Genomic DNA, 20,905 nt, shown 5'->3' with positions numbered 1-20,905 from the left:
AAATAATTATATAAATAAGTAGATAAATAAGTAAATAAATAAACACGTAAACACCAGAATGACTATAATTTAAGAGAAATTAAAAAGAAAGAAAGCCTCTGACTTGGTTACTGTCACACCGAGGCCTTACGCAGGCATATTGCTGTTGGTATAATGGAGTCCCCATAGCGTTACTTGACACACTTCTGCTTAATAACTTGTTGGCTGAATGTCCTCAGTGTTGGTGTGTCAGTTTTATTTTAATTCACTCCTTCTCTTCTATCTCCAGCTAAATGAATTTTGTGAGTTGTGTTAATTGTGGTGTTGACATCTTACACCAAGAGACAGTCACACAATTTGAAAATAACATAATTGTAAGCATTAAAAACAATAAGAGAGTAATGAATAAAAACACCCAAGTAAATAAAGTTGGTTTATTTTCAAGATACATTTCATTTCAAAAATATAAATGCTAAAATATTTTTTCCATTCTAAAAAGTTACAATATAAAGTACAGGAAATAGTCATTAATATTCTAATACCATGCTTTATGCTGCTTTTAAAAAATAGTTATTTAATCTTAGTCCGTCCATAGTGCTCATAAAATTGATTACGTAATAAAGATATATTGCCCCTTTTCAATTTAAATGATTGATGAATGTAAGCAATCGTTATTTCAGGGTATAGCAAATACTGTAGCATGCTCAGTTATATTTTACTCTAATTTTGCAAAGAAATAAAATAAAACAGACATAATAAAATCAGCATTATGGAATGAGACAAACTGTTGCTGCAAATGCCAAATTGGAAACTGTTCATAAAATGTCATTGACATAAAACTCCATGGTGAAGAAAAGTGACGTTCAAGCGGTAATTAAAAGATATACATATACATTCCAAATGGAATTTTATTTTAGAATTTTAAAAAGTAGGCACAATATTTTAGTCCTAGAAATGTATTCAGCGCAGCATTAGCTGGAAGACTTTTGTGTTTTATTAATGGAAACACATGAAGGTAAATCAAATTAAATTAGTTTGAAAGTTAATTGTGGTGTTGACATCTTACACCAAGAGAGAGAAACACAATTTGAAAATAACATAATTGTAAGCATTAATCAGCTGTTCCGTGTATAGAAAGAGCGTTTATTTTCATTTAAAATAAGACTGTCACGTACTCGGGGGATCAGATAATCTGTTCGTCACTTAATATTTATGACAAACTGAAAAAATCTGCAATTGTATTCCAGCAATACTGAAGATTATTTGGAACGTCTTCTGAGTGGCTTGCATCGACTGATTTGAATGAAGACTGGTTGACTTGTACGCTTTTTCGTCATTTCAATCACTTCAGCTATCACCGAAAGCCGTCAATACTTCAGTAATGTCTGAATGGTGGCACAGCCCAAAATATCTGCTCTTCTGTCAAATACACACATCACAAGTTATCATACTTAAGTGTAACAATTATTTCTGTATTAAAAATATTGCCTTTCACATAATACATTATATCTTTGAGAATAATATGCTCCAAAAGGAACTATAAACAAAGCAGAAAGTGAATGAGTAACACTCTGTTAAGTCATGTGCCTTTTCCTTAACAAAAGTATTTCACACCCTTTCATTTTGTAATTGTCGCCTATAATAAGAGGTAGAACTACTAAATAGATCAGATAATTTCCTGCTACAGGAAAATAGTTTATTATAATTATTATTGTGATTATTATTATGATCATTAATTTACAAAAAGGTTTAAAAAAAGACACAAAAGTTAGGCCTCAAAATTCTTTGCCATTCGTCTGAAGAAACAGCCTCAAAGTAAAATGGGCCAACACAGAAGAAAACACAGAAAATAAGAAAGTGCGAGGCGAGAGAGAAGTCCGATTGGCCTGTGCAAGCTCGCCACACTTGGTGTTTGTTATTCTCATTTATTAATTCCAGTGAAGTCAGGTTATGCATCTTTGCATAGAAGAGGAAGCAAAGGTTAATCTTGGCAGTGTTTCAGTTGCGTGTTGGAACACAAAATGTTTCATAATCAAGGTTAAATGAAAAAAAAAAAAGTACAGTAGCATGGAATCCAGAGTGCAAAAAATCGAAATGTGTGTTTGTTTGTGGATAATCATTATCCAGCTGGTCGGTGTGCTCTGTTTTATATAAGCAGCTCTGTGGCAAATTTGAGAGTTTTAACTGGCTGAAAACTAGCCTGATCCTTCCACGTATCTCCAATCTGTTTTGATCGCATAGAGAATGAAAATGAAAAACAAACTCTTCTTTAAGACCAGGAAAAGAGAGCAGGTATGGTGATTGTGCTTCTTACAGGAAAGTCTCGGACCCTCGGCTGCTCCACGAGAAACCTTTCTCATCTGGGTCAATTTCTATTCTAATCTGAGGCACAGATTTTGCTGGAATTCTTGGAGGGCTGTAAGAAAAAAAAAAGTCATTGTTGTTAACTTATTATAGAAATGCATCCATCCATTATCCAACCAGCTAACACAGGGTCACGGGGGTCTGCTGGATCAATCCCAGCCAACACAGGGTGCAAGGCAGGAAACAAACCCCGGGCAGAGCACCAGCCCACAGCAGGGCACACACACTAGGGATAATGTAGAATCGCCAATGCACCTAACCTGCATGTCTTTGGACTGTGGGAGGAAACCGGAGCACCCGAAGGAAACCCACGCAGACAACATGTAAACTCCACACAGGGAGGACCCGGGACGTGAACCCGGGTCTCCTAACTGCGAGGCAGCAGCGTTACCCACTGCGCCACCATGCCGCCCAGTTGTATAAATGCATATCACAAAAATAAAACTATACATTTGGAGGGAAACAAGAGAGTTATATTAACCTCGATTAAGTTTTTATTATTAAAAAAACAAAGCAACTGTAGTCCTCAACTGAAGTTTGTTTCACTGTGTGATCTGACTGTTTATTAAAGAAAAATATTCTAAGAGTCTGGCCTTGTGTTAGCTTGACCTAAACCTACGACCCAGCGGCTGAAACAAGCCGTCACCTGCTGAGCACATGTTCTATAAAGAAGATGAATTAATTTTTCTATTATATCAGCAATGCGTCTCTGGATGTTTTCTATAATGGCTAAAGAGAACCCAGGGCAGTGTAGGTTAGCCATCATTTGGCAGCAATAAAACAGTGAAATATTTTTTAACAATCAAGACATGAATGAATTGTGACATAGCTGGTAACAAAGACTGATCTTCAACATTAGGTTAAAAGGTTAATTGGCAAGAGATGAAGATATGCCAGAACCTGTGTTACTCAAAGGTATTCAGTACTGCACACCACAAGGTAGGACAATGTGAACTGTGTAGACCATTGAGGCTGTTAGTGTTGATGTTCTGTTTATTAATAACACTAGAAAATCCAAGACATTTAGTTTTATTCCTGAAGTGTCAGCTGGATATTAATAGAGTACAGACATAATACCTTAAACCACACAGCACAATTAAAGAAGACAAAATGAGGTGGCACCATTCCTCCCTGTACATGTTTCCCCCAAACAGAATATTTCCAGTGTCATTATACTGTGTCTTCTGCCACTGCTTGCCAGTCACCAAGTTTGGGCTCTGCTCAAAAATTTCTTCTAGCTCTAAAAACTTCTCAGGATCCAGAGTGCATTAATTCAGCTTAATTAAGCCTGCTCCACCTGGCATCAAAAGAATATTTATATTTTCCTCAATATAATCTTTTCTACTATTTAATAAAACATTACTGCCTTCATATGTGTATGTCAAGTCCCTGACATCAATCTGATCTGGCTGGTTTGGCTTTGACAACTCAGTGGTAGTGATGATGACGACACAATACACTATTGTGTGCAAAGTTCAATTCTTGATTGTGGCTATTTATTTACTTTTACAAAAAAGTAAGCTAAAATGAAGCATTTCTGCAACAAAAAAGTGAATAACATACTGAATGACGCTGGGGTGCTGAATACTAACGATGTACAACCCAAAGACGGGAAGTAGTCGCAAGAATATGAATGGTGTTTTCACAGTGGGTAATGAAGGCCCGTCTAACATTTGTGGCATTCAAAAGGGAGACAGAAGGCAAATAAGGTGCCTAAAAATGACAGACACACGCTTTACAGGAATGGGATCGAGAGAAGAAAACAACAACAACAAAGAAAAGTTGCAACACAAAAAAGATAACAAGGAACGATGCAAAAAATATCAAATATCAAATACTTTTAAATGTATTCAGGCAATATAATATAATATAATATAATATAATATAATATAATATAATATAATATAATATAATATAATATAATATCTATACTAATAAAAGGCAAAGCCCTCACTGACTGACTGACTGACTGACTGACTGACTGACTGACTCACTCACTCACTCACTCACTCACACACTCACTGACTCATCACTAATTCTCCAACTTCCCGTGTAGGTAGAAGGCTGAAATTTGGCAGGCTCATTCCTTATAGCTTACTTACAAAAGTTGGGCAGGTTTCATTTCGAAATTCTACGCGTAATGGTCATAACTGGAACCTATTTTCATCCATATACTGTAATAGACTGCAGATCGATGGCCATGGGAGACAGAGTTGCGTGTCGCATCGTCACACCTCCCATGTAATTGAGTGCCTGCCCATATAAGGTAAATATTCGTGGGTCAAGGACTGTGCTTAGCATATTCATAAGTAAAAATATCTGAATCACAAACTAATATTAATTACATTTTGTCCATGAATACTTATTAAATAATTCCAAATAGTCTGCTCACTTCCTTTCATAGCTTTTCCGATGGTTGTGCTGCTTCCAGGCATGTATCTTCATATTAAAGCATTTAACCAATCACATTTTAGCCATCATTTGTTGCCAGGCAGACAGACCTTCATAATCCGTTGTGCAGGCACTCTAACACAGAATAAATGTCGATTAACCTGTTGCTTCAACCAATCAGATTTTGAGTTGGTGTCAGCAGGGCCCTCTAGGAGGCGTACGGCAATGTCACCGTATACAGACCCATTGATTGGATAGAAGCTGGTATAAGGAACTCTACAAGGCCACTCAGCGCACCGCAAGCGCTCCGAGTGTCCTCGCACTCACTACGGCCAACTCCATGGCAGGATTCTGGACAATATTATTTGCCAGACACAGACCAAATTTCAAGACCACGAAAACCTGATGATTGTCACGCTCCTCGAGCCCCAGAAGTTTCGGGAATACAAGAAAAAATTCAAGCATGCAGCCTTCTCCACTTTAACACAAGAGACACGGAGTGCTTTTTGATCTGTCTCGGCTAAAAACAGAACTAACTGTAATGTATGCCATGGATGATTTTGCAGGAAAATTTCCCACTGATCTCCTTGACTTCCTTCATCAGAAAAATCTGAATGAGAGCATGGGACGGCTGTTCACATTGGTATATTTGGTGGTGACCATTCCCGTGTACAATGCTTCTGTCGAGCGGACATTTTCAGCCCTAAAGCGAATTAAAACTTATGCCAGAAATACGACAGAGCAGGTTCTTTTTGATGGAACTGAAGTGCACAGATAATCCGTTTGACAGAGTGATTGAACTGTTTTTGAGGAAAGACAGGAGGATGGATTTTGTTTACAAATAATCAGAATTTTTGGTGAGTAAAATGTTGCGATTTTCCTAAATAATATTGCAAGTTTATGAGTTATTATTGATGTTTTTTATGTGTGTCGCGGCTGTGGCTGCAGTAGAAAGGAACTTGCTCACCCCTGGTTTGTCTATTCAATAAAGACATTTATTGTGGCTACAGGAGTTATCTATATATCTGTACATACCATCAAATAAACGAACCACACACCGTGGCGTAACACAAGCGCTAGCGCTGACGTCCGAGGTTCGATTCCCAAGAGGGGATGCAGTGAATGTGTAGGCCTGATGAGCCCAGAATTAGGGTGAAACACGTGCCGCGTACTCTTTGCATTATTTGACAGTAAAACTATATATATATATATATATATATATATATATATATATATATATATATATATATATATATATATACATATATTATATATACACACACACATACATATATATCACCGCTTCCCGATTAATTTTACACTCACACCCCCTGTGACGGACGATCCCGATTTCGAACCCCCTTGGTTTGAGAAGAATTATGAAAAAATATGAGGTTAACGCAGAAAAACAGATCACCAATTGAAGCTTTATGAATAATGGATACTTTATTCGCCATCAATAATTGTTTTGGTAAAGTCATACTCAGTGTAATCCTCCTTCCATTTTGTAATTTTTTCGCGACTAGCCATGATTAAATGAACGGTAAAAAAGTAAGAGCGAAGAGATGGTGACTTATTGAGGCAGAGAGGCTAGAGCACAATAGCACGCGGGCTCGATGTAATGCACGTCAAGTCGATCTAAAATGCGCGATCAGATACAAAAAAATATATCTTTTCAAGTTCTATTTGGATATAAGTAGGTTCTATTTAGTCGACAGAAATATCATTGGTAGGAATGTAAGTTGAATTTAGTCTTTAAATTTCTATGGTGATCAAAAATTTATGCAATGATGACTAAATTTAACTTACATTCCTACAAAGCATATTTCTATCGACTAAATAAAAATTACTTATATTTATAATTTAAATAGAACTTGAACAGATACGATAGTTCATAATACCCACGCAGCACTAAGTGCATATAAGTGCGGGAGTCATCCGTTTTAACAAACAGCGTATTGCACTGATACGAAATAGCCTTCCCATTTAATTATTTAGGAATGGATAGATAAATTAAGATTTTGTACAAATAATCATTTTTCTTCCTCGATGGATTCTGGCACCCCCAGCATCAGCTGCTTGCACCCCAAAGGCACAGACTTACGCAGAGGCACGAGGGAGGTATTGAGCTGTCCATGATGGCTCCCCCGGAACATATGCAGCAGGGGCGTCCCGGCCAGGCATGGGACCTGGCTGTCCGTCACAATTATATATATATATGACAGTAACACTCATAACAGTGACAAAACAATTACATTGACAATCATGTTCCGTTATTTTTACACACTACTTTTCCACTGTGAAGCGCGGGTATTTTGCTATAATATAATATAATATAATATAATATAATATAATATAATATAATATAATATAATATAATAGTCATTCAGTCAGTCATTTGCCAACTCGCTATATCCTAACACAGGGTCACGGGAGCCAATCCCAGCCAACACAGGAACAAACCCCAGGCCGGGTGGCAGCCCACACACACCAAGCACACACTAGGGACAATTTAGGATCACCAATGCACCTAACCTGGATGTCTCTGGACTGTGGGAGGAAACTGGAGTACCCAGAGGAAACTAACCCAGACACAGGGTGAACATGCAAACTCCCTGTGGAACGTGTTGCAGGCATCAAATTCAAAATGAGTGAAGATTTGCAAAACAACAATAAAGTTTATTAGTCTGAACATTCAATATCTCGTCTTTGTAGTGTATAGTGAATATAGGTTGAAAAGGATTTGCAAATTATTGTATTCTGTTTTTATTTACGTTTTACACAACGTCCCAACTTCATTGGAATTGGGGTTGTATTTAGATTTTATACTGGTTTGATTTACTTTATATCTCTTTACATTAGGCTGCTAAAGAATTATTTTAAAGAGTTGTCATGACATTGCTAATTCAGCAGGGATATATGGAACAATATCACAGAATTATCAAGCTAATCGAAGTGGTTGCCTTAAAGGATATAGCACAATACAATAGGGGCAAACAAAGGGGAACAGGGCCATGACATTAGTATGGCATGAAAAAACTAAATCTGCCCAGTTTCTGTTCTGCTTAGGTTTCTCTGCATTTCCTTAACGTTAATGATGTGGTCTTTGGTATGAAAATAAGGCAGAAATGTGGAAGTGATGGCCATCTAGAGCAGATCAGTTACCTATCTGATTATTACGAAGGACTTCATAAAGTTACCACACTTTCGTATTTTTGTTGGAAACGGTGAAGGCGGGAGGAGTAATTGGTATGACGCTGAGAAAATGGCATTGCACAGGAAGGTGACTATGTAGAAAAGTGATGTGATTTGGTTTTGAAATTCTTAATAAGTAGAGTTAATATTTTTCCTATGTAAATGTTTTGTTTAGGTTCTTTGTGTTTCTTATTTTGTATTTGTCAAGAATGTTAATTTAGTCTACATCTGTAGGGACCACCCTCAGCCTATATAAAGGCCTGAAATGCCTCAGCCTGCTGCTAAGACGTGCACTCCTGCTTGTTTTATTTGACTCCCACTTCTTGTTTTCCCTGTGTTCATTTGAACTTGACAAGTTCTCAGTTTGATTCTTTAGGTTTGGAGTCTCTGCTTGTTTTTTTGCTGTTTGAATTCAGCTTTTGGATTTGGTTGTTTCTGAGTTGTCTCTTTAACACATCCTTTTGCATTTTGCCTTTTTCTGTTCTCTTGTTAATAAGCGTTATTATATTTATAAAAAAAAATCTTGTTTTTATCTTTATCCTCGGAGTTATGGTTCCCCTCTCCCCTTTTTATTATTACAGGCTTGGTGCGTTTGTAAAGTGCTGGTCGCAAACCTGTTGCAGAATTTAAGGACCAAGCCTACACAGTATTCCGAGACCCACCTGGAGGACTGACTTTTGGATCTAAAGCAGTTTTGGAGTATGAGGGGCCAGACTTCATAACAGTAGGTGCCCAAAGGCATCAGTGGGACAGACATAAGGAAAATGTTATTTGATTAATAAATTAGATATTTTTAAGCCACAGGTAACCCGGAAGCTACCTTACAGTAGTCCTGGCCCTTTAACCTCAGATTAGAGCAGTGCTTTGAAATGATAAAGACGGGTGTAAAAGTGGGGCAGCCACCCACCCGACTGGATAAACAGGGCAGTAACCTGTGACGGCAAGCTCGGAGGAGCTGCAGAATTTAGAGCTGTGTAGTTGTATTCTGTTTCATGATTTATATCCCTCCTTTGACTTTTCCTCCCTTGTGAGTGTTTTCTCAGTGAGTAAATGTAACCTTTTTATACATTTTACACCTCAAGTGCAACATTCTGAGTTTGGAAAGATGCCAGGCAATGCTTTCTTCATTAACATGTATGAGTGAATTCATTATTTTGTGTTTTACATTTGTAATTAATCTGTTTTCACTTTGTCATTGAAGAGCCTTTTTTCTGGTGATCATTGACAAAAAAGCCAAATTAAATGCCCAGTGATTCCAATGGTGTATAATAAAATCTGAAGACTATTTTTTTTGCTGGGCAAATTCTTGCCTTGCCAACATTAATGCCAAGGGAGTCTTTATTGACTGTGCTAAAAATATGGATGAATGGATAGATGGCTAATTCAATATGTTATTTGTGCTTAATCAAACATACAAATTAAAAGATACAGAGGTAAGCATAACAGATGTTAAAAGAAAAATAGTAATAAAACAGTAAAACCAAACTAACACTATATAAAAAAGACTTTAATGTTGTTAATCGTTTAAAATACATTACCTTGGCATAGATGCTGAATTTGCAAAATGAACTTGATCAACATGATGTGTATCGTTCAAGGAAATCTGGTGACTTTTCTCCTATGAAATAAAACATAAAACATATGGTTTCTCATTACATGATGTACAAACTGGTGGTCTGCATAGCACATATGCTGCATATGTCTATTCATAGACGGTCAACTTCTCCTGCAATAGAGCTTACAAAAAAGACACGACAAAAATATTTTATTGAAGAAAATTGAACTCCATGTTTTGTTAAATTGCACATTAATGGATGCTAAAATGTACATAATTATTTAATTAGTATAAATAACATCAGTGCATCTCATTTAGGAATATAAATGAAACAAAATATTTTATATAATTAAGAAAGTGTGTGAAGAATATTAAATTATTTTTAAATAGTTTGTTTTCTAATGTAATTTAAATTATAAATAGACCTTAAGTTCTAATTTTGCTATGATAAAAGATTCACCAATTTTTGTATAATTTGTAGATGCTAATCATTTACAGATATATTTTTTAATTAATCATTTATGGTTATTATTTGATATATATATTTGCATGCTTCAGTTCTATCTGGAGAAAATAAAATTAAACCATGCAATTCTAGTTCACCCCTTTAAAAATCATGCAGAAAACGGAGTGGGAAACGAACAAAGAACAAACAAAGAATTGTTAGTGATACCAAAGGAACTTTGTCAGAGAATTTCAGTGAAGGCAAATTAATTCTAACTAAGGTTAAAGGTTTAAACAACAGGAAAAGTCTAATTAACAGTAATAAAATGACAGCACAATAGGGTCAGCTTAAAATTTGACAATAGTTAAATGCTATAAGCAGTCTGCCGAGTTACTAAAAAAGAAAAAAGAATGCCTGAAGTTAAAATGGTTATGATGGTAGCAAGGTGTATGGCGCAGATCACCTCAGTTTAATTCTACTTGCAGTCAGGCAGGGTTTGCATAAGAGTTACTCACTGTCTGCAGGTTTGTTATCACTTATGAAGGGCTCCTGTTCCATGATGTCCATGGGGATTTTAATGCTGGGAACATTTTCTGGGTATTGATAATCAGACTGAGGAGGAAATGTTTAAAAAGTATTAGAGAGAAGATTAGGCTTTTGTCTATTGAAAATGCTCTTCATTAAAAAGCCATATTTTTCTGCTCTTAATCTTATGTATCAAATTTTTCCTCACATGATTAGCTTTCATGTAGTACTTCCACTTTCTTTTTTAGCATTTTGCTGTAGTACTACATGATATCTAAAGGTACTTTAAAATACATGAAGAAACACCATGTTTTCTCCTGGTCAGAACTCGTATAATCATCTCACTCCAGGTTGATATTTGGCAAATTTCAGCGAGTATTGGTTTTATCAAACTTTCAAAGGTGCAATACACTCACTGGCCACTTAGATACACCTGTTCAACTGCTTGTTAATGCAAATATCTGATCAGCTAATCACTGAATTTAGGCATGTAGATACTGTCAAGACGACCTGCTGAAGTTCATACTGACCATCAGAATGGGAAAGAACGGTGATTTAAGTGACTTTGAACATGGCATTGTTGTTGGTGCCAGTATTTTAGAAACTGATGATCTACTGGGATTTTCACACATAACCACCTCTAGGGTTTACAAGAGAATGATCCGAAAAATAGAAAATATCCAGTGAGTGGCAGTTGTCTGAGTGAAAATGCCTTGATGATAGCAGAGGTCAAAGGGGAATGGCCAGACTGGTCTGAGCTGACAGAACAGCAACAGGACCTCAAATAACCACTAGTTACAACCGAGGTATGCAGAAGAGCATCTCTAAATGCACCACACATCGAACCTTGAAGCAGATGGGCTATAGTAGCAGGAAACCACACTGGGTGCCTATCCTGTCAGCTAAGAACAGGCAAATGAGGCTACAGTTGGCTAGGACTCACCAATATTGTACAAAAGAAGATTGGAAAAATGTTGCCTGGTCTGATCAGTCTCAATTTTTGATGCGACATTCGAATTGTAGGGTCAGAATTTGGCATCATCAACATGAAAGCATATTATGTCCTGTCACCACAGTCACCAGATTTTAATCCAATAGAGTACCTTTGGGATGTGATGGAACGGAAGATTCACATGATGGATGTGCAGATGACAAATCTGCAGTAACCATGTGATGGTATCATGTCAATATTGACCAAAATCCCTGTGGAATGTTTCCAGCACATTGTTGAATCTGTGCCACAAAGAATTACAGCAGTTCTGAAGGCAAAATGTGGTTCAACCCGGTAATAAACTGGCCAATGAGTGTATATATATATATATATATATATATATGCTCAAAAAAATGTAAGTAACACTTTCAAAAAACATCAGATCTCAATGGGGAAAAAAATCATGCTGGATATCTAGATTGACATGGACTGGGTAATATGTTACCCAAACGATGCCACATCGTTTGATGGAAATGAAAATTAACAACCTATAGAGGGCTGAATTCAAAGACACCCTGAAAATCAAAGTGAAAAAATAATGTGGCAGGCTAGTCCATTTTGCTGAAATTTCATTGCAGCAACTCAGAATCATACTCAGTAGTTTGTATGGTCCCCACGTGCTTGTATGCATGGCTGACAACATAGGGGCCTGCTCCTAATGAGACAAAGGATGGTGTCCTGGGGGATCTCCTCCCATATCTGGACAAGGGCATCACGGAGTCCTTGGACAGTCTGAGGTGCAACCTGGTGGTGTCTGAAAATGTCAGTGGCCTCCATCTATTAAAACCATTCCTGTTTTGAGGGTTATCTCATTGTTGCCCCTCTAGAGCCCCTGTTGTTAATTTCATTAACACCACAGCAGCTGAAACTGATTAACAACCCCCCCTGCCACTTAACTGACCAGATCAATATCCCAGAAGTTTCACTGACGTGATGCTATACTCTGATTAAAAAGTGATCCTTTAATTTTTTTGAGCAGGATATATATATATATACACATACACTGGGGGGCTTTGCCCCCTGCTTGCTTCTCTCTCCAACTCCCCCACCTGCAATACACTTCAGCAACTTCGCATCTCTGTCGCTCGTGTATGTGGATTGCACTTTCATCAAACAACAAAACTTTTAATTCTCACGGATAGGCCTCTTCATTGGGAAGAAACACAACTTTTCCCTGATGGAAACACGAATTAGACGATCTAGAAGTCTCCAACTTAAAGTTTAAAGCCAAACAATATGTACATACTTCTGTCATATCAGCTATGTCCATATATTTGATCTCTTTTCGCTTTTACCTTTTCATCCATATCGCAATGAATTTTGATTCCGTGTTTGGAATTACATCGTGACAACGCAACATATAACTGCGTGTGAGTGAATATCGTTTCTTTCTTTCTACAAGAAATGTGTCTGACAATATCGTTCACACAAATGAGAAATGATCGAACTGTGTGCGTGGTTATGTGGGCAGGACTTTTCCAAATCTCTTTGTATAAGCTCTTGTCTCGCGGGGCTTAAAATTTTCTGTCATGGGATTTCACTTTCACCAAACAATAAATCTTTTAATTCTCACGGATACGCATCTTCAGTGGGAAGAAACACTACTTTTCCCTGATGGCAACACGAATTAGACGATCTACAAGTCTCTGACTTAAAGTTTAAATCCGAACAATATGTTGAATCTCTTTTTGCTGTCCCGTTATTTCACCCAGTAATAATTTCCATTTGTTTGCGCTAATCCGATCTTTACTATCCTTTTTTAGAGACTTTCGAATTTTCGTACTTCCATTATCTCTAACCTGCTCTGCATGTGTATTGCTCCAATGTTTTTGAATTCTTTACGACATTCTGCTTTATCATCTACTCTGTCTTTTATTTCTGGCCCCGGGTGTGGTTAAATCTCTTGGCACAAAGACTCATCTTACAGGACGTGAAAGTGTCTCTCTGAAAAAATCATGTCTCGTCTCCTTTTTAAGATTTTTTTTTATAATAATGAATGATTTAAAATTTGAATTCAATAAAAAATAATTAACACTTTAGTTTAGGTACTGCAAAAATTAATCTTTTTCTCATTTACTGTTATCTAGTAAGGCTTTTTTTGGTCTTCATTAAAACATCAGTAGATCAGTTACTCATCTTTTTGCAATGTGGCATATTGACAAAATTGCTTGCTGGTATGAAGGATTCACAGGTCTTATACAAAATATGTAATGTCAAGAGAAATGTGTCTCACTTAAGCCAACTCAGATCAGTCCAAAGTGACGTTTTGTTAGTGGGTCACATTGCAAAGATGAGTAAACACTTTACTGATACTTTGAAAGTGTTATGAACACCAAAAGAGGTGTTTGTTAAGGTCTTAATACATGATAGTAAATGAGTAGTAGATGCATTTTTGCAGTGAAGTTTTGGTGAAGTTCTTGAATATTTCTGCAATTTTGCTGAGGCAAAGCAAATCCAGCAGACTTTTGTCATCACTACTAAAGAGGGATTAGGAAAACTTAAAGGTAACATAATTAAACTGATGGCTAAAATGATGTAAAAACTTATATCTGTTTGCCTTTTTATATTTTACAGAGAGTAAAAAGGCATGTGATTAAATACAGTATGTTATAAGACTCCATGAGCAGTGATTGAATCAAAATGGCCATCAATGTTTCTTATAATGTTTGCTATTTCCCACAATTCCACAAGCATTTAATTTCCTTTGATTTTTTAAGCAGAACTTATGACTGTGAGCATGGTTTCCACTGTAAAAGTAAAGGACAGTTCTGTGTGGGCCATAAAGTGCTTACTGGCCACCTCCTCTGTGTAGAAAGGGCAGCTGATGATCTGGCAGATCCCACTGTGGACTGTGAAGTAGATGGGAGTCCCTTCACTCCAGTGCGTAAACCAATATGAGGTTGTGTGCAGCCACAATCTGGCTCTATATGTAACACACAGGCAGACTTTGGGTTTTTATATTTTAATTTGTATGTAGGATATATGATTTGGTTTGAACATGTAAATATATATTTACTATTATTAATCACAACAATCATTTTCCTGAACATGATCATTATTGTAAGTTAATTTGAAACAAAGCTCTTAAAACCTCTATTTTATCATACCTGATGGCAGCTGTGACTCACAGACTCATGTTTTACAAGATCTTACATTTATTTTGGAACAATGGGTTTGGTTAATAATTTAATTAAGCCATTCAAATGTGAAACCATTGTGCATTAAAGTGATATTAATTTAATGGTATAAAGAGCATCCATGCATTCATTTTCTAATTTGCTCAGTTCAATTCAGGGTCACCAGGTAATACAAATGCAGTAATTCAAGTAAATATTACCTTAAGTTATATAAACTACATATAATAAATAGTCTACCTACTCACCCAAACATCTTAATGCAAAACAGTTTTTGCTGTTCACATCATACCAGTATCTCAAATTACCTTTAGGATGGCAGGTATTGTAGTATGTAGAAAAATATTGATCATAACAAACATACAAAAGCCTTGTACTCTACTACTGTAAAAGTCACTAGCAAAACCAATTAAAAGTAAAAATGAGGTTTATTACTTCCCATAGTCTTCAAATTAAATTAGGCTAAATATTTAAATTATACAATTGCACACTCAATTATATTTCCTTAAAATCTAATGTGCAAAAATCTAATCTATTTGTGCCCTAATTAGTAATAAAAAATATTTATCTTATAGGTGGGTTCTATTTACTCAATTAGTATTTTAAGCTCAATTTTCCTTGCTGTAAACTTCATCAAAACATATACCTTACTTCCTCTTAATTTAAAGTTTCTCACTAAAAGTATAGCAATCAGATGAAGAAGATGTTATTAACAACATTTAAACAGTACTTTGCTTCACAGTATGTAACTTTACGAGAAAACTTTGATTTTTAATGCAGGATTTTTCTTGAATATTTTCAAAAATTTAAAGAAACCTGTATCAACTAAAAAAAACAGCAATGCAAATATGTTTGCACAGTAGAAAATGTGAAATTAAACTGGAGAGATGGCAATTTGAGTTTAATGCAGCTCTCCACACAGGCCCAGATCACCTATAATAGCTATAACAGATCAGTCTGTTTCCTTAGGAGAACAGAATAATCCCAACATGGGAAAGGTGCACATAAATAAAATGTATTATTATTATTATTATTATTATTACTATTATTACAAATATTTCTATGCTAACCAATTTGAAATTTTCATGGTTACTGAGATGTGCACAGAGTGCAATGAAATCCTTACTTGCACATCTGGAAAGAACACCCTGTCACTCTCCAGCTGTGTGATCAGCAAGTATTTCTAGTCAAGCCTGACCTTGAAACCAATGGAATATTTCTTATAAAAAAATGCCTTTAAAGATGTGCATACAGTAAAATACTTAAAATAGTCTGTTTTAGGAACCATAATTTTAAAGATCTTAATTATTCTTATTAACTGTTAGAGAACCAACAATAGTAACAATCATAAATAAAAACTCAACTGCACTAGTATATTCAAGACTAATTCAATCTGTTAGCTGGGGCAAATTATTTGAAAAAACTTCTACTAAATTCATTCTTCTGAGCAAAAACATGCACATCACAAACTGAAGTTTAAAAAAAAAGTTACATCATCAATGTCGCTGTCTATGCTCCCTTTCTTCTTCTTTTTCTTCTTCTCATCTTCCTTTTTCTTTTTGTCTTTTTCTGGAATAACGTCATCCAAGAAACTAAGGTCATGCTGGGAGAAAAGATAATCCATAGCTTTCCGTACAGCCACCAATGCTAGGATCTGCAAATATGAAAAAATCAATGTAAAAATGGAATTTTTACATGAAAGAAATTATTAACATTACCTTAAAACTAAAAACAGAACAGCATTTTCTTTTTAGCCATTGCTAATGCTATTTACAGTGTGAATGGCATCAAGAAACAACTTTACCATTTCCCCAGTACTTCAGCAATCCAGCCATGTGCCCATGCACAAAAATAATAATTTGGCCCATCTGGTTAAAGCAAAAGTGGACTACTTTAACATATACATACATGAAAATAAGAGAAAACTACACAGAAATTTGGAGTATCAGACTATAGCGTATCAAAAGTAGATCTATGGGGGTGGACAAAGTAATGAAAACATTACATGAAAAAGAACTTTGAAGTAAATCACAAATTCAAATGTAGCTGCAAAGGTGAATCATATTAGCAGAGTGTTAGCTCGAATGGAAGTCTGATGATTACTACATTGAACTCCTGACAATTAGTACTTTTCAAAGAAACACAGGAAACTAACAAATTTCCAGTGAGGCTCAAAATGCATTGGTTCATAGACTTGATTTCATTTGTCCAGGAGAACACCATCAAAAATGATGACAGCACAATGGACAACATACATTGGCAAACACAATTTGGTTGCAAGTCAGTGCTCACCAACAGTAACAGAGATTGCCATTTAACAGCATACTGTAGTTGTTAAAGGCCACATTACAACACAGCTGAATCGAGAGCTCAACAAAAGCTCTCAACAAAAATTGTATGTTGTGAGCTTCACAAAACTGTATTTAATGGCAGGGATACTATTCTGCAAAAACTTGTATGCAGAGCCAATACACCAAGATGCATAATGCATAAGAAGCACAAAGCCTGGACCCTTGAGCAGTGGAAAAAAGCCATCAAAAAAGCCATCTTTCCTCCCATTTCCTGCATCTGTCTGACTTGTATTTGGAGACAAGTAAAGGATGCCTTCAACCCACAACATCTGTTTCCAAATGGGGGATCCATAACGGTATGGGTAAGCTATCTTGTGGGAGTCACTAGATCAGATGATTGTACAGTATGATCTTATACAGTAATGGCCAAGATATATGAGGCCATCATAAGCCCATGCAGGACCATGCACAGCCTATGGTGCAAACACACTCCTCTCATGTTTTTCCCTATTCCAGGATGATAACACCCTCATATTAGTTACAACAGGCATACTAAACCAGAACAAACCTACACATTGTTTCAATCACAACATAATGGATCTTTTTAATTTACTTAGGTGTTGCTAAACAAGTTTATAGAAAAGCAACAAAAACTATATTTTATGAGAGAAATAACATTTTCTGATTTTAACCAAATGATAAATCACACATTTATAATTATGTATTTAAATATAATATGTCTTAATAAACAGAAAAATTCTTCGATGACATATACAGTAATTGGTTCACTCCCTAAGAAGTCATAATATCGCATACCATTACTGGGAAAATAATAGCAGCCACAGTTGACTTGAGGATCCACAGCAAAGCCAGGCAAAGGACCTGAATAAAGGTGAATAAATGGACTCGCCGGAGAGGTACATGACGCAAATAGATGAAATCTGGTTGATGTTTAGCTGGCATTAAAAGCAGCTGCAGACGATCCATGAACTGAATAAACAAAAAAAGAGGTCATTTAAATGTGTTAATATTCACACCAGAAGATTTCTGTAAAATTATTTATTAATTATAACTTTGGGAACACAAGTATTCCATTGGAACAGAATGCCTCAATGTATAGAATCACCAGATGATACAACCAAGAATAAACACATAGCCATAACTAGTTAATTCTAAAACAGTTGAAACATCATATTTAAAATTTTTCAACACACAAATAATATTTAATATGAGTGTGATCCAGTTCTTGAACTCAATAGGTGCTTTATATGACTAAAATAAATAAAAAATGGGACAGAAATACAAAATGTACATTAAAAAGTAATTTTCCTGGAATGTTTAAACAGGATGGCTGCTTACATACTTTATAATTTTCTTTAATGCCCAATTATGCAAAATGAAGTTTTTCATTTAAAAACACACATTTTAAACCAAAGATTTTGCAAGCTAAGTAGAATGGTGGTTAGTTCTACTGCTTCATAGATCCTGCACTCACTTGTTACAGGGTGATTTTGCATGTTATTAGCAAAATTTTGCATGTTTTTGCATGCATCTGCAATTGTCCTTTCATATCCCACTGTATTGGGTTAACTGGTGCTTCAAACCTGACTCCTGAGTTAGTGTGACTGTACATCTGTGTGGCCTCAGTGACGGATGTTATCCTATTCAGGGATGTTTCCAGTATTACACCCAATGCTGCTGAGACAGGCTACAGCTGCCATGACCCTGAACTGGTTTTCATGGGTTTCAAAGTGTTATGTTAAATGTAACTAGTTTTAATCCAGTTTACTGTTATTGGCATGATGTGCTACCACTTACCTCGATGGTTAGAGCCAAGTTAGATTCATTTTATCATCTCCAAAGCTGATCTCCTCAAGCTGCTATTGTAGCTTGTTTAGAGAATGATAAGGTCAAAAGTATATTTGTTTCTAGTCAAGATAATTATTATTTGGCCCTGCGGTGGGCTGGCGCCCTGCCCGGGGTTTGTTACCTGCCTTGTGCCCTGTGTTGGCTGGGATTGGCTCCAGCAGACCCCTGTGACCCTGTAGTTAGGATATAGTGGGTTGGACAATGGATGGATGGATGGATAATTATTATTTGCCTACTATCAAACAATACACAGCATGTGTGAAAATGAATGCTCAGGAAGAGGACAATTTAGTAGTAATGATTTCAGAGTAATAATGTTAACAACCAATCATTTCATCAAGTTATGATTGAGTCTTATGAAAACTAGAAAAAAAATTCTTTACTAGGAGATTTTTCTAAAATGTTTGGCATAACAAGAGATGTGCCGAGGCACGTTTTGCTGGTGGACATAGTTTATAGGAGTGTTACAATATAGAATTTGTATTTTCAATTCACGAGGTGAAATGTTTTCAAAACGACTTTCCCCATTATTGTTAAAATTGACCAGGAACTCATAATTTTCCCAAACAGGAGATGTGTGTGACTATAATTCGGGTTGTTCTAGCTTCATTTTGAACTTTCCATTTACTATTTTTAAAATATACTGTCATGCAGAATTTTGAAAGGTAACTTAATTGTTTTTTAAGTCATTTATATACTGTACATTTGATAGTTGTATTATAAACTGTATTTCACTATATTCTGAAATTTCTGTAGGGAATAGAATGACAATTGTAACACATTACAGGACAAATTACTTTTTAAACACAGCATGCCACCAGCACAGATTTTATTCATGACCCATTGCTGTCACTGCAGTTAAAAATGAGCCTGAATTTTCTGTACATTGTGCACATACAGTATACACAAGGACAGGCTCAAGCTCCCTGTACTTTACACTAAAGCTATTCTAACTACATCAAAGAGACAGATTGCATTATATACTGTAGACAGCACTTAGCTGTGAGCACAGCAGGATGCAACTTTGATGTATCTTGTCCTCCACAACAACCACATTAGCTCGCTGCACCAGACGTTCGTGTTTCCACTCAATTAAATGTACAGGGCTGTGACTGAATGTGCTCATCTTCCAAGAAGTTCTCTTTATTATTATATTTAATTTAACTCCACTTTAAAACATATAGTATTTTCCATATGCCACCTGTTAAAACTGCCTACTGATGGATATTTTTGCATTTAGCAAAGTGATTTGGATCAGTTCAGGTGGAAATACCTGAAGTAAGTCACTAAGTCATTTACTTCATTGAGTAGCCATGAGTTTCATTCTAGTTCTGATCTGAACCCCAAAAACACCAATTCTGTGATAAACTGTTTTTAGTGTGTGATAGTGAAGCCAACCAAATATGATAACATTCTGTCTTTTTTGATTGTTTGAGAGTTGTATAAGTGCATTGGTTACTCAGAGCTATTATATTTACTGACTCATTAAGGTCTGCACTACTGCCAATTCTTGCATTTTGTGAGTGTCATTATTCATTCCACTGTATTTGTCATGTTGATTAATCTGTGGAAAGCATCTTGAGTTGCACATAAATGTATGATGAGATGCTATATAAATAAAGTTATTATTATTATTATTACTACACCATCTTTTAGTGCTGCCGCAACTTGTCTTGTGCAAAATTAAGAGTACATAAATGCATTATATTAAATATATTGTCTCAAAGCCCCCATTTTGAGTAGTAAAAATGCATACCGTACATCTGCATTGTTACATTTCTAACTGCTTAAGATTAATAGAGTTAAAGATGATTCAAAATTAATCAAGGGTGAATCAAAACTCCTGCCACTGGCTAAACATCAGGGGGTACAGGGGCAGAAAGATATCTTGTTTGAAAAGAATGAAAAGTTTAAATAATAGCCAAACTTGACTCTGTTTATATTATAGCAAAAGTACTTCATGAAATCCTAGACCTGCAAAAATGGCCAAAAATTTATCTCAGAATTTTTTAAGCAAATAAAAATGTAATATCAATTGTTACATCTGTTCTGAACCTGCTTAGAACTCTTCAGGGATGCAGAGGTTAGAACCAGTCCTGAAAGCCTCATGTACGGGGCAGGACACAAATAATCTTAGCTCTCAAAAACGTCTAAATACTAACATAA

At 35.8% G+C, this 20,905-nt stretch overlaps 1 protein-coding gene across 5 annotated transcripts in view; it reads right to left on the bottom strand.

Moving 5' to 3' along the window:
- Positions 1–399: 399 nt before the first annotated feature.
- slc4a4a (solute carrier family 4 member 4a) overlaps positions 400–20,905 on the bottom strand; it is a 279,906-nt gene continuing 259,400 nt past the window's right edge. For all 5 annotated transcript variants that reach the window (XM_039758567.1, XM_039758571.1, XM_039758568.1 and 2 more), the window contains 5 exons: positions 17,687–17,860; positions 16,072–16,233; positions 10,445–10,541; positions 9,468–9,547; positions 400–2,395 (listed from right to left, as the gene is read on the bottom strand). In XM_039758567.1, coding sequence (XP_039614501.1) covers positions 9,504–9,547; positions 10,445–10,541; positions 16,072–16,233; positions 17,687–17,860 — 477 coding nt within the window. In that variant the 3' untranslated portion in view covers positions 400–2,395; positions 9,468–9,503. The remainder of the gene's footprint in view (positions 2,396–9,467; positions 9,548–10,444; positions 10,542–16,071; positions 16,234–17,686; positions 17,861–20,905) is intronic.

The sequence above is a fragment of the Polypterus senegalus genome, chromosome 7, assembly GCF_016835505.1.
Source record: "Polypterus senegalus isolate Bchr_013 chromosome 7, ASM1683550v1, whole genome shotgun sequence".
Taxonomy (NCBI): Eukaryota; Metazoa; Chordata; class Cladistia; order Polypteriformes; family Polypteridae; genus Polypterus; species Polypterus senegalus.
The sequence above is the reverse complement of the archived record's forward strand: the minus strand, read 5'-3'. Positions and strand labels throughout refer to the sequence as shown.